Source organism: Stereum hirsutum (assembly GCF_000264905.1).
Source record: "Stereum hirsutum FP-91666 SS1 unplaced genomic scaffold STEHIscaffold_4, whole genome shotgun sequence".
NCBI classification, from domain to species: Eukaryota; Fungi; Basidiomycota; class Agaricomycetes; order Russulales; family Stereaceae; genus Stereum; species Stereum hirsutum.
The window spans coordinates 763,972-778,335 of NW_006763134.1; the positions used below are offsets into that span (position 1 = coordinate 763,972).

At 52.0% G+C, this 14,364-nt stretch overlaps 5 protein-coding genes across 5 annotated transcripts in view; 2 read left to right on the forward strand and 3 right to left on the reverse strand.

The window, feature by feature from the left end:
- Positions 1-261: 261 nt before the first annotated feature.
- STEHIDRAFT_166833 (HAD-like protein) lies at positions 262-1,317 on the reverse strand (the record flags this gene model as incomplete). Its single annotated transcript, XM_007301745.1, has 2 exons — positions 262-672; positions 835-1,317. 2 exons carry the CDS (start codon positions 1,315-1,317, stop codon positions 289-291), a joined length of 867 nt encoding a protein of 288 aa, XP_007301807.1. The 3' UTR covers positions 262-288.
- A 4,076-nt stretch (positions 1,318-5,393) lies between these two features.
- On the reverse strand, positions 5,394-6,983 carry STEHIDRAFT_93842 (uncharacterized protein; the record flags this gene model as incomplete). The annotated part of the gene is made up of 3 exons (XM_007301746.1): positions 5,394-6,593; positions 6,663-6,742; positions 6,818-6,983. The coding sequence occupies 3 exons, from the start codon at positions 6,981-6,983 to the stop codon at positions 5,598-5,600; spliced, it is 1,242 nt and encodes a 413-aa protein (XP_007301808.1). The 3' UTR covers positions 5,394-5,597.
- A 175-nt stretch (positions 6,984-7,158) lies between these two features.
- On the forward strand, positions 7,159-8,519 carry STEHIDRAFT_166835 (uncharacterized protein; the record flags this gene model as incomplete). The annotated part of the gene is made up of 6 exons (XM_007301747.1): positions 7,159-7,276; positions 7,389-7,527; positions 7,586-7,750; positions 7,813-7,950; positions 8,014-8,126; positions 8,186-8,519. The coding sequence occupies exons 2-6, from the start codon at positions 7,396-7,398 to the stop codon at positions 8,517-8,519; spliced, it is 882 nt and encodes a 293-aa protein (XP_007301809.1). The 5' UTR covers positions 7,159-7,276; positions 7,389-7,395.
- Positions 8,520-11,138: 2,619 nt separating this feature from the next.
- STEHIDRAFT_154574 (uncharacterized protein) lies at positions 11,139-11,708 on the reverse strand (the record flags this gene model as incomplete). Its single annotated transcript, XM_007301748.1, has 1 exon — positions 11,139-11,708. One exon carries the CDS (start codon positions 11,706-11,708, stop codon positions 11,139-11,141), a length of 570 nt encoding a protein of 189 aa, XP_007301810.1.
- A 1,120-nt stretch (positions 11,709-12,828) lies between these two features.
- Positions 12,829-14,364, forward strand: part of STEHIDRAFT_52958 (uncharacterized protein) — a gene marked incomplete at both ends in the record, with an annotated part of 3,856 nt that continues 2,320 nt past the window's right edge. Inside the window, one exon of the mRNA XM_007301460.1 lies at positions 12,829-12,870. Within this exon, the coding sequence (XP_007301522.1) occupies positions 12,829-12,870 (42 nt within the window). The remainder of the gene's footprint in view (positions 12,871-14,364) is intronic.

Here is a 14,364-nt window from a genome sequence, read left to right on the forward strand (position 1 = left end):
AGTCGCAGCACTCCCAAGTGACAGATGAAGCATGAAAGATAACGATGAATGAGTTCCCGAACCCGTTCTCTAGATTTACACTATGTACGAAGGTAGAATTATGGAATACAAGCTCTATACACAAGCGCGCAAGCGAAGCGCATATACCGAACCGGAACTTCACTATAAAGCGCTACATAACCTTCCTAAAGAAGCAGACAAACAACATAAAACCGACTAGAAAGCATATAGCATACGCCCCAATCATACACACCCCTTCACGATGATTAAGGCTACCCTCTCACAAACTTACGATCGTCCGAGTCGCAGACGCCAGTGACTTCTCCTCCGAACCCATGCCCACATTCGTCTCAAGCCTACGTCCACCTTCGGTTCGAAAGATGTATGATAGCCTTCAGACTTGACGTGGAAAGTATGGTCAGACTCCTCGGAAATAGTGATGGGCGTGTATTGTTGTACGTGCAGGAAGGTCGGTGTTGTTGGTGTCATGGGTGAGGGGGATGCGGGAGGAGAAAAAGAGTCGACGATGGCGAGGAGGGAGCGTTTGACGTTCTCGGAGGTGTCCCAAACGATGCCTTGGATCCCGAGCGAGCGAGCAGCATCGACGTTGACCAGCTTATCGTCGACAAAGACAGCGCTTCGTGGGTCGGCACCAATATGATGTAAGACGTGCTGCGGGTAAAAAGGGACGAACGGGGGAGACAAGAAAGGGCAGAACACCGTCAGCATCAGAGAACCACAATCCCGTAATCCACGTTCCGACCATGACCCCAAGGAGAAGCATCATGGGGTGAGAAGGCGCGAGGAGATGGAATGCAAGAGAAGCCTGCATACCTCAAAGAACCTAACGTCTGGCTTCCGCATGCCCACCTCCCCGGACGTAAAGACTCCGTCAAAAACGTCCCAATGGCTTGACATCGTCCTCAACACCTCATAGTCCGGCTTCGAGATATTAGACATCGCATATACCCTCAGCGACTCGCCCGAGTCCTCCTTCAACTCCCGAATAAATCCCACGAACTCATCGTTCGCCACGAGCGAGTCGTGGGCGTCATCCACTGCCTGAGCGAACTCCGTCGGGTCGAGGTCGAACTGCTCGCATACGAGACGGTAGCAGTCGGATTGTGATAGAAGTGAACACTCGTAGTCGTGCCATGTCTGAGAACGGGCTATGGACTTCATGGTGCGTGGTGGGATGGTGGTAGACGTGGCGCCTGACCATGTCCAGAGGACATCTCCAAGGTCAAAGATGAGAGTAGTCGGGCCCGAGGATTGGATCGAAAGATCTAATGGGGACGGAATTTGTGAGGATGGCATGATGTCTGAGAGGCGTGAAAGAGAAGGGGGGAGTATGCGCAAGGGTGCGAGACGCGGGACGTTGGCGTGTTCTGAGCGGGTACTCAGCGCATCTGAGAAAGAAGGAACGTCAGGGACTTTATATCGCTCGGGTCGCCAGCCTGGTGTGTCCACCTCCAGATACGACCAGATCGCAGATTTTATGCCCACGCACCTTAGCATGGCATGGTATGGTAAGTCTGTGCCGTTGTCGCGAAGTTGATGGAATAGCCGTAAGGGACGATACATCGATTAGTAGCTTTTAGGAGACTACGCCTCGGAAGGAAGGTTGATGGAGACATGACCAAAATGGGAGTCCTTGTGGGGCCGTCCGAGCCCCCTCGAGGACCCGAAACAGTTCGTCAAGTTTTCGGAATAGGAGGAAAAGGACTCTGCCGACAGGAGCAAGATCCCACGCACCTCACGAATCCACTCCCAAAAATTTTGTAGGGCGCATGGAGGACTGAAAGGCAAGGATATGAGGATAACGGCGAAGGTGAACAGACGGGTCGATGATGTTGCGGAGAGGGTTTGTTTGTCACAAGTCGGATGTGTTTACAGAAAACTTACCGAATCCTGCTGTTATGCAGGGACAAAATCTCGGTTCCCTGAACATATCGTGTTAGCGTGAGAAGAACCGAAGAGATGAATCGCAACTCGGTGCATGTTCACTGCGCTTCGCAACCGCCATGAAGGCACCGAATTCCTTGAGTACGTATAAGGACTTGATCTATAGCAGATAAGTTAACCAAGCAATATCATGCGGATACTCTCTAGGAGTCTGCTAATAACTCCAAGGAGCTGTGGAGAGCTGCATCACTAGGCAGATCTTCTCCTGCCGCGCTCATCTGAAGCCCGAGCCCTTCGATGGACCCACTGAGTCCTGTCGAGGGTTTTCAGGGTTTACCTGCCTCCTTCCTTCTGTTTACGTCAATTTCACGAAGCTCTCGGCATTGTATGAGTGAAATCGATCTGCAAAATGAATCTTTCTCATGAACTGCAAAAGGCATAAAACACACACCCATCGACACCCATTGGTGTCGATGTGATCGCCACGATCCACTTGCAGTCGACGATATCCTACGATATTCATCCCACGCCAAGATTTGAGGTTACGGTGCCAATAAATATCTGGCAAAAGTTCTCCTAAGTGCGGCGTATGGTGCAAACGGATTAGTCATCACCTAATTTGGACAGCGGCAAAAACTCTGGCGAGGCATCGAAAACCCAGAAAATCTAAAGAAAAACATTGACGATGTCCTTTATTTCCTTATTAGGAAGGTGGCAAAATCGTGGGAGACTACCATTTTTATCTCCCTCAATTTTGAGACTTTCGACAATCGGTTTAGAGGAACTGTTCCCCTCATCAAAAGGAGCATTTCCTCTAAACCGATAGTCGAAATATTCATTTTCGCACGCACAAAACGGATTCTTCCGGCTTGTTCAAAGTTGGTGGCAACTAGCCCGATTGCACCATAGTGAAGACGCAACCGGAGGATTTCACAAGACTTTCTTGTTATCAGGTACAAATCCTCTGTACAGGTTGTCCATGATGTTCTTGCGATTCGGCATCGCGGAGGTTGCGCGTAATGGTTAGTCTCCCTGCAAAGAAAGAGGGCGAACATATCTCACCCTGATGATTCCAAAACATATCTTCTCGACGCAGCCCAACATTTGTCGGAATTCCTATAATTAGCGTATCATCGGGTCCCGGGAGAGACGGCCTGGTTACGAGAACCTGAGCGCATATTTCGACACCGGGCAATTTTCTCGTACAAGAAGTGCTCCTCGTGGATCGGTCCCGCCTCTGATGTTCCTCAACGAGGGTGGGATCGGCATCCATGGAGTTAACAGAGACTCTGTCGGCATGATTGTCTTCCGACCCGCATAATTCGCGTTGCGGCAACTATCGTCGACACGAACCTGACGGTCCATTGTCACCTAAAGCCGAATACACTGGGTCAGCTTGGCATGGAAGATGTTCATGATGTACAGGGACTGCTTCACAAATTGCTTCTCGGGTTCCAAGGGCCCCGGGAGGATAAATCTGACTGACGTCGACGGCAGTGGAGGGGTAAAATACACGCAATAGTTACCTCTGCGCTACCTCACTGGGAGAGACCAACGGAATATGGTCAGATTGCTGCTTCAGAGCCCGAGGTATTACGGCGCTAAGTGCTGCGTTGGTGAGCAGATATGCTGTGCGCTGAGAGTTATCGATAATTGCGAGAAACTGATGGCCACATATTGAGATAGGCGAAGTCAGAGACTCGGAATGTACACCAGTATGACCGAGTATACTGATGGCGATTCAGTGAGCCGACCGAGATCGGAGGGTCTTTCAGATATCAGAAAGCACAACTGGAGATATATCGATCCAGTGACGACTCGCTATTTGGATGCCTCTGAATCAAAGCGATCCTCGGCGATTTCAAGAAAGCGGCTCGAGGATATACGTTACCTGAATGCTGGCGGACCGTGACAGTGATCCAACTTCGAATTTCGAACTTAGAAGGTCGAGGTCTTCTCAGAGTCAGATGCGACCACTTGCGCCTCGTGTCCGTCAAAGATTCAGGCCGTCCGGTCAAGTGTTTGAGTCCAAGTCCACGGAAAAAGAGATTAGACGTACGTACAGAGGTAGATCCACAGTTATTCACATTGCAGTATTGCAGTGAAAGGGAGAAGAAGCCCGATGTGGAGACACGAGGGTGCACGAGGCCTGCCAGGGGGCGTTCTGCGTGGCCTTGCGTGGCACGTAGGTATGTCTGAGGGATGAGCATTTGTCGCGCGAAACAAGAGGCAGAATGTTCTCAAACCCACGAGCTTGAGCTCAGAGGACGGAAGGACCCACATTCGCACGGTATCGATCGCGTTGCCATGCAGGTGGCCTCCTCCTCGCAAGAATGGAAGAGACTTCTTCGTGTTCGTGTATTACCTGGGCTAAACATATATTCTAATATAAGTGACTCAAGCGTAGATCCTCTGCCGCAAACATGAACAATTCGAACGTGTTGTGAGCGGTTGGGGACGTTTGAGGGACGTACTGATATGTAGTATGTACCTGGCCTTCAAAGAAGGCCGATCGATGATGTGCAGAAGTTGGTGATATGATACCCTTCTGTGGGAAATGGCGTAGTGTTCTTCGTTCAGCTAGAAGAAGAAGATTACAGCCACGCTTTGACGCCCTCTGGGACCACGCTTTGAACATCTCGGCATTGCGTTTGCGTAAACTACTGAGACCACTGTGGAAAGCGTTGGGACGGGGCCTCAGATGGAGCAGTGGGGTTTGAAGGAGCCACGGCATACCGAAAAATGGAGCTTGAAGCCGATAGATAGACAGGACGGGTGGGTTTGCGAATGGCGGACTGTTTGAGCGGTGGTGTTTGGAGGAGAAACGGCATACCGAAAACAACAGTCAGGAACCGATAAGCGTCGAGGGCGAGCGGATTCGTATCTGAAAAACAGGTTGTAAAAGTTTTCGACTGACACGTCGGGCGGACAGCGCCTACAACTGCACCGCGAGACCTACTAGTGGGATTCCGAGGAAGTATCAGCCTGAAGCATCGTAGTGAGATCGCGTGATAGCTTAGCTGCAGAACAACGGCATCATTGCAAGAAGACGAACAGCGGAAGAAATATCACTGCTCCTACTGGACGACGGCTAGAGAGTAGAACACCAGGCTACACCAGGACGCAAGGACGCACGCTGACCAGTGGTTCCTGCGCACGTACAGGTTGGGTTGGGCGCTAGCCTGAACTCGAAGTTCCCCGCGAAACTTCCCACGACGGTCGGTTTACGCTTTGAACTCTCCCTATGTACTGCGCGGCTATCAGTATAGCTTCAAGGGTTCCTACCAATCAGCAATTCGGGTGGCGCTGCGCTAAACACTGCGCTAGGCTATAGCAAGAAGACCGGGCGACCACCGATGAGACATACTTCTCGCATTTATGACTCTGTGGCGGCAGGGTTCAGCTAGCTCTAAGCGCTACGCGAACACGGTGTCTATTCAATGGACGTACAAACAAATATTCTCTACGCGCAAAAAACGTCTAGGGCAGTCAGCAGCACGTCTATGACAGAACGCCAGTCGGACCACGTAAAAATTAACGAAACACGACCCACATACGAGAACAACGCACGGAAGGTGAAGCAGCCCCCTTCCTTTCCTTCATCTATGAAATCCACCATCCGTCCAGCCAGCCGCTAGCCAGGTCCGAACAATCCGGTTTCGCCGTTCGATGAGCGTCTGCATGTCTAGGTTCTAACCCACCCACTCTATCACGTAATAAGCATATTCCACCTCTCCCGCCCCATCCCTCCATCCCCTCCTCTCCGACGCCTGTTCCTCGCAGAGCACGACTTCTTTCTTCGTGATATACAAGCGAGGGCCAGCTGGGTCGGTATGGTCTGTGGAGTGCCCCGCAGTTAAATATGGAAAGACTTGCTCGATGGTGCTGGATTCGAGCGTGTGCGTTCTGCGGAGGGGGATCATGAGATGAAAGTGAGCTCCTGAGTGATCTTTTTGGTCTATAGACGTATCCGAGGGTGCGGAGGACGATGGTCGTCGCAGAAGCTTTTCGAGACACGTTTTGATCCATAATGCGTGTTCTAGTTCGTAAATAATATCGGCTCCAAGTATAAGATCGAAAGGCTCGTCGAAAGGAGGCGAGAGAGCGTTCGTGCTGTTGGCTGCTTCGGACCAATCGAGGCGATGGGCCGAAATCGACACGGAAGAGGATGACGGTAGCGATGGCGAGGAAGGCGGAGGGAAGTTGGCGACGACGTTGGTACGAAGATTCGAGAGGATAGAAGGATGAAAATCAGACGCGACGACCTCGACCTCATCGTACCCAAACTCCTCCGCTTTTCCTTCCAAAAACTTCCCCGCCGTCAAACTGACTAATCCCGTCCCCGCGCCCAGCTCCAGCACTCTCAGCCTCCTGCTCGTGCGCTCACCATCATCATCTAAACCCACTGCCTCTACCCGTCGTCGCTCATGCCCTCCAGGCCCGAGTCCAAACTCCTCCGGCATCTCCACGATCATCTCCGACATCACACACGCGCTCCCCCACGTCTGCGCCCCGACCGTGCCATAATCCCCATTCTCCAACGGCGCGTCCTTTAGCCTGATCATAACCGCGCCCGAGCCTTCATGATCAAACGCGTGCGTCCGAGTGACCGCGCCTGCGGCAGCCGTACCAGCACAGACAGCAAGGATAGACGCGGCGAGTTGGATGACGGATTCATAATCGATAGACTGCGAGTTGAAAGTAGCCGAGAGGGTCGAATCCGGTTCTTCGGAGGTCTCGCAGGCAGAGACGAGGACGTCGACGAGGGAAGTTAACCAGCGGGTAGCGTACGATCGTTCGAAAGCATCCGTTCGTAAGGACTCGAGCTCTTCGTCTACTTTCGCCTTCGAACAAAGCTTTTCCGATTCCAACTCAGGATGCAGCCCATTTGCAGCAGATCTCGAAGCAGAACCCGCCTTGACACGCCTCGTACCCCGCACGTCCGGTAAGTAAACCCGGCGAAGATATTCCAACGACTGTACTAGCCGCTCAGTCGAGCATTTCGGGATGGCTTTCACTGAGGGTAAGAAAGATGTTGGAGCGGGGAGGGGCGTACCGAGGTCGAAATCGATGGTCATCGCATGGTTGGAGGAGGAGCTGAGCAGGAGAATTTTTGGTGAGGAGATGGAACGGCTTGTACGGAGAGGCGCAAGTTGCCGGGCGGAGATGCGGGGGGTGCCACACGGTGCCACAGGAGCCGAGTAACCTCCTTTCAAAGTTGCGAGACTGTGAATTTGTTCAACTGCATAGATCGACGGCCTTTCCCTGGTAGCTGAAATCGTTTCACCAGGCTTGATTATACTTTCAGCACTGGATACGCCACCTACACTTTATCTCACGTTTGCTTTAGATGAAAAGCGCTCCCTCCACGGTAAGAGACTGTCTCTGTCGTCGTTCCGAGTCGACTGTGGGGTTTTCGCCTTCGACTCGCCGTCTCGCTTCTACAATCGAGGTCGATCTTTGACAGACTCGGATTCGCTCAGGACCAAGATGCTCGCAGAAGGACCGTCTCCGTCTCCGAAGTATCTCAAATGGCAACGAATTGCAAGGAATAACCCTCGGCGTGTCATTGCTCTGATTATGCACGAAAATCCGAATCAGTGGGGAGATGATCTCGTAGCAGTAAGTGTACCTTCCCATATGTTTTTATGTCGTCTGTACTTACTATATATCACTCCAGAACCTTGATTCAGCTCTTGACGTTGTCTTTGATCTTACGATGCGATGGGACTCCGTGTGGGAAGGTCTAGTAAACGAAGGCATCGTGAAGGCATTGTGTTATACTACACGAGAGCTCGTACTTCTGCTGTCAGAAGAGGAGAGGCGTGCGGGACCAGAGTCGAACGTGAGTGTCCATTCATTGCTCAACCCCATATACGCCTTTTAGGCTTAACCACAATGCGGTAGAAACATGCGTCGTGGTACACTGGACTCACAACGCTGAGATCTGCGGTTGCGAACCATAAATTGGGCAATCCTGCGAGTCCTGCCCGACAAAGATTCATGATAGATATGAAAGAATATTGGAGTGAGATTATGTTAGTGGTAAGTTCTTAAAGTCTTTGTCGCGGTATCACCATCGTTCGAATTGTTCTCCTCGGCTCCTAGCTGTGGCTCAAGCCTCAGTACAGTTTGAAGCCTGGGTGGTGTCATGTCGACGAACGATATATTACCGGAGCGCTCCTCATATTCATGCTTTCCATGGACCCATCTATCCTTGAGTGGGTACTAGCTTACTCTATAAGGCGAAACATACTTTTCTGATTGAGCGTCGCTGTAGCGTTATCGATTCCCCTAACGACATTACGGTTGCGGTATTGACGCGCATGTGGCTACACTCAACCGAGACTAGGGACTTCATAGGGTGCTTGACCCCATTGTTAACGGTGTTCTGGCCCCAAGCTCAGGTTATCCCAGGTGTAGTTGAAGCTTGTCAAGAATACAGAGAGATACGCCCCGTCCCACAACACATCATCGCCTCGTTCACCCGTGGCTTTCCGGACGGTTCCGCACGAAAGTTTGTTCGAGCACTCGAGAAACGTCTGCCGACAATGGAAATTGCAGATCTTTCCGAAGTCAACAGAGCCCTGGCATATCTCTTCCGAGCGGCATAGTGGGGCAGATCTGATGCTGATGACGCCTTCATTCGAGCGATGTGTCGAGGTCAAGATCTTTTTGACGGCTTGTTCCTTGCTCTCAGAGAGCCTCACAGGGTGGTACCGTCTGAAGGCTCAGACACTGGCACAAATTTATTTCAAGAATGGGTCGTACTCCTCGTGGAGACTATCTTTCGGAAACTTACCACAGAATGGGCAATGCACCGTGAGCCGTTCATCCGACTTTGTCGGAAAGCCAAGCTCCTCGATGGGCTAGAGGTCCTCTTTTTTCAAGGATTCAACAGGGCGGTCGCATTTGGTAAGTACTTTGGGTCTTGTTTTTTTTTCAAAGAAGCCTTGCTGATCTCGTCTTTGGATAGATCTAATTGGAAGCATTATTCGCCACCTGAATACACTCTTCCTGGCTTCGCCAGAGCTCATACCCATCCTCCGCCATGATCTGCCTCGCTCGCGCATATTATATGCTTTCCTGGATATATCATACGGTCCTGAAGCACCACAGTTACGGCATCAGCTCCGGGCAAGAGGCCCTTCACGGATTTACCCCTCGCTCTGGCGTGCGCCTTCATAGATCGTCTGCAAACGATCTGTCATGTAGATGGAACATGCATGCGGCGAGGGTGCGGACGAAAGCGACGGAAGCGATGCAAGACATGCATGACTCAATATTGTGGAATCCTCTGTCAGAAGCAGTGAGCATCTCACGTTCAAGTTATTCTTGTTCGATGTTTCTGATGAGTACGTACGTCTTACCAGAGATTGGAACGAGCACAGGCTTGTATGCGGTTACTGTCTGGTTCTGAACGAAAACAGCCCTGGAGATACAGAGGTCAAGCTTCCGTCGAGATTCTATACATTACCTCGTAGCTCCGCTGTACCGCGAGTTTGAACCGAGTAGGATGCGTATACAAGAAGGTTAGCCAGATATATGTCCTGATATATCCGTATACACAGGATCAAAGTGAGGTGTCGAAACATCATATTCGCAAACGGGATGAGAACCCCACAACTACAACAACATGTCCAGAGAAATACCAATGATCCCGATATGGTGGTTCCGTCAAGGTCAATCATTATGTAGCATTGCATGCTGATGACCTCGAAGCAACTTTGAGCAAGGGGAGCAGCAGGGAGAGTCGCCAATGGTGGGCTTGTATGTATATCTGTATATATCATGTTGTGCTCGGTCATTCAGATGTCGATGAACCCTCTGAGCAGAATATTCCATCCTGAGCCGTGCAAGATAAAACAAGAGATCACAAGCCAGGATCTGAGCACGTAAGTTAGCAGTCAAGGTCGATGGTACTGTATATAATACGGTACCGTTACGAATAGCGTTTACATTGCATCGTTGGGATCGAAACCAGCACCGTCGTTCAGATAAGATTCGTGGCCATCGAGAACTAGTCGCACGCAGAAATACTATATACTCTGCAGTGACGCAAAGGCATCAGCCCGGTTCCGAGTCTTCGTAAGTCCCATTTCTTTCTTCATGATATGTGTAGTCGCATCGAGATCAAGTGAAGTCGTCGCGACAAGTCCAAAATGCATGCTCAGAGGTCTAGCGGGCAAGGTAAATTGTTGCGGGAGTGAGCGGATGAACGTAGGGGTGTGAGGGAGGTGTAGGAAGTGTGTGCTTACTGGTGTACTACAGAATACTCTATGTAAACTTTAATATGGCTGGAGTGAGCTAGGTCAGGACGTCAACAAGAGGGTGAAATAGACGCGCGTACGGTGTATATACTTATGGTCGAAATGCGCGGAGGTATGCCAGTTCGGATGTGTGAGTGGGAAGACGTGCGATCTCACCCACACTGTCAACAAGTCGAGCTGAGTTTACAGTAAGCTGACACAAAAGCAGACGAAAGAATATCCAAAGCCACGGCCGTCGAAAGGTCGAAGAGAGAAGAATGGGACCCTCTCTCCCTCCCGTCCCTTTCTACCTCGTCATTCTCGATATCGATACAAAAAACGGTCAGAGCAAGATCGTAGCGTCTTTCGAGTGAGAGCCTCAAATACCCCATCGCGACTCGATACATGTGCATGATCCCCATGTCGATGTTCAACGTTCGCCCGCTATTCGGAGCAACACAACCAGTCGATCAGTCAACCAGTCAATCAGAATGCCAGTGGACGACCGAGCGACATGGTCAGCGATGCAGACGGCCACGACCAAGACGAGACAAGGTATACATACTGCGTATTACCCAGAAGGTCGTGATCTTTGCTTATTCTGATAACAATACAAGGTGTGCGCTTGTGGGGAGGCTTTGAATGTGCGCGAATCGAATTGTCTAAGGAGGTTTATGACTCTGAGAGACCGTGACTTTGGAGTAGGAAGCAACTCGAAGCGAACGAGGTCGAATGAGGCCTAGGTCTTGACGGTTCCTTGTTCGAGCTACAGCGAGGATTCAGAGGGCAGGCAAGTTGAGACAGGTCGAAACGCGTCGATCTTGCTCAGCTACCGACGTGTCTATTACTTCGCGACTCCTGTTCAAACTCACTGCCACTCAGCCGAGCTCGAATGTGGGCCACTGTGGCGATCAAGAGTTTCGAGCACAATTGAGCAGGGTTACACTTCGGGATGGCAACAATACATGCATCGCTATTCCATGGTCAATGATCAATTTTTGAGCGAGGAAAACAGTAGTGAGAGTTGATCGTTACCGAGCCTTCGAACGCGTACGTCCGAGTGACCGCGCCTGTGGCAGCCGTACCAGCGCAAACTGCAAGGATACAAGCGGCGAGCTGGATGACGGATTCGTAGTCGATAGACTGAGAGTTGAAAGTCGCCGAGAGAGGCGAAGGGTCTATTGGTCTTTCTTCGGAGGTCTCGCTGGCAGAGACGAGGACGTCGACGAGGGAGGTTAACCAGCGGGTAGCGTACGATCGCTCGAAAGGATCCGTTCGTAAGGACTCGAGCTCTTCGTCTACTGTAGCCTTAGAAGAACGCGACTCCGATTCCGATTCCGATTTCGACGCATGCAAGCCTCCATTAGATCTCAAAGCGGAAGCCGCCTTGATTCGCCTCGTACCCCGCACGTCCGGTAAATAAACCCGGCGAAGATATTCCAACGACTGCACTAGCCGCTCCGTCGAGCATTTCAGGATGGCTTTGACTGAGGGGAGGAATGAGGTTGGAGAAGGCAAGGGCGTACCGAGGTCGAACCGGAAGTGGATCGTCATTGCATGGTCAAGGGTCCATAAGATTGCATTCCTATATTGACGGGCATAGTAGAGAGCAAGCATGTATGATGATGTGCCAGGTCATTCAGATGAGCCCTCTACGTAAGTAAACCGATAGTCGACCTTGGGTACAAGCTAAGACGCGTACGACCACGAGTCCAATATCAAGAGGACTCATGCAGCCTCACACATAGAGATGCAGCAGGAGGATTACCCAGAGAGCAAGAGTGACGTCAGAATCAAAGTCCCACAGTCTAATTCGCAGTCCCATGGCATTGGCAGGAGACGGTGGTGACTGATCAGGGCAAGAAAAGAGAGAGAGAGAGCAAGGCCTGGACTGTAGGGATCCAGGAATGGGTGCGTGTTGGGAGAGGATATATAGGGGCTGCATTCGGGTTGGTTGCTGTTCGAGCGAAACCACGACGTGAGGACGGACTTTCGCTGGACAGCACAATCGCTTGCGGAGCCGAGAGGACGAATCGAAGGTCGGACCGAGTGGGAGAGTTGAGCTTCGGAGGAATATGCGAGATGTCAGATATTTGTAGTGGGTGAGTAGCCTGGCTAGTTCGTTATAGCGTTGAGAGGGAGAAAGGAGGATAAAAATACGAGCTATCGAGCTTAGCGGTCGTCGAGAGCACCGGTCGTCGACGGCGAGGACGTTGGGGATGGAAGAGGGTGTGCGGAGGAGGGGAGATGACATAATTTTGGAGGAGGGGGACTTATGACGTCGATTCCGGGGTGGCCTTCGCATGCTTTTTCCGCGTCGACGGCGACGGTGGAGCAGCCCTAGTCCATCTCCCGCCACTAACATTCCCTCCCCGAATCATCCCCACACTCTCTCCCGTCTCCCAATATACACGAATAACTATGAATCTCTATCCGACCGTACGCTTTCCCTTTCTTTACTCTCACTCATCCGTCCTTTCCTAATCCGTGACATCCAATCCAATACATGAACACCAACAACAACACAAACCAGGACCCGACCTCCCGACCGTCCTCCGCGCTCTCCGTAAAGTCGCCCACAAGTCCGCCCGTCATCAACGCCCCGACGAGCGATGAAATCGACGCCGTCATCCAGATGGCCACTTCCTCCCGCCCTTCACCAGACGGCAGGCCTATGCCTCTCAAGGATACCCGCACCCAACTCTTCGTCGGAAACGTGAGTGTTTGTTTTGCATTCCTTCTCTTTCTCTTTCTTCCCCTTTCTGTTCGCCTTGTCTCCGCGACCTCTACATCACTCTGCTGCTCGCGCTCTCTACCTGTGCTGTGCTGTGCTGTGCCACCTTCAAACGCCCCGCTCGTGCTCGTGCTCGCCTGATCTGTCGTCATCTCGCCACCCTGCTTCTTCTCCAACCCTCCATCTCCATCGATCCCACACAAATCCTCGACGAACACGAACCCCGGCTTCTCCTCTACATGCCTGCCCTGCACCCGATCGCGTCATACCCCCTTCTTACACTCTTACGACAAACGACAAACACCAGCACCTTCGCACTTCGACCGTTGCACTTCCTCCCACGACCTCGCCTTTCATTCGGCTAAGAACCCATAGGTGGAGGTCACGATGGTGCTAGTCTGTAAACCTGTGAACCTGTGAACACTTGTGGACTTGGATGATTGGATGTGGTTCTGTCTGTCAAAGTTCTGATCTGTGAGACTGCACGTTCATCATCATCGATGCGCTCATCCCATCGTGCTCGCCACACTATTACCACACGCATACATCCACACACGACATACCTCCACTTCTCACTTCTTCAACGCACGGTCGACCCTCGACCCCGTCGTCCCGTCCCGTCCTTCATCATTCATCTTCATCTTCAACGTATACAACTACCGCCGATCTCCCATTCCTTCCTATCCCAATGACCTCGCTCCATCTCAAGCCAACAGTCCGATTCGACGGTCCCAAGTCCCCCAACTGCCAGCGCTGTTACTCTTTGATGCGGTCACCGTCCCCTGTTCACTGTTCACTGTTCACTGTTCACGCTCCCGCTTCTGCCGCCTGCTCGTAATTCTCGTCCCGTCCCGTCCAGTCCTTCAGGCAATCGCGGTCACTTATCGGGCCCCCCCTCGAGGTTGCCGTGGGTCGACGCTTGACGGATGACGGGTCGCAGCTTAAGCTTAATTAAGGGTGGGGTTTACCGGTGAACGGTGATGATCGATGACGCGTTTGGTCGAGGGACTGGTGTGGGGGTGGTGGGTGGTGGTGGGGGTGTTGGGATTTTCGGGAGGGGGTGTTGGTGTTGGGTGGGGGCGGTGGTGGTGGTGGTGGTGTGGGCGGTGGGCGTTGGTGGTGGTGGGGGATGGGATGGGATGGGATGGGTATGGGGTGGACAATGAGGGGACGGAGGCTTCGGCGGTGATGGTGGTCACGGTGATCGCGGGGAGCGGGGAGCGGGGGAAGTGTGCTACAGCCTGATGATCGAGATGTGTGGTGATGTTTCCGAGGGGGTCCTCTGTGGTGAAAAGTTACGACGGGAACGCAGCCTTGGACGTATACGACGGGGAGGACGTATACTTCGACCGTTATCATTCAGACAGGAACGGACGTTGCGATCCTCCGGGGTTTTTATCGTCGTCTGCTCTGGCTCTGTGTTCTTGCTCTTGCCGTCATCTTGGGGTTTGCTTGCGCTTGCGCTTGTGCAACTCG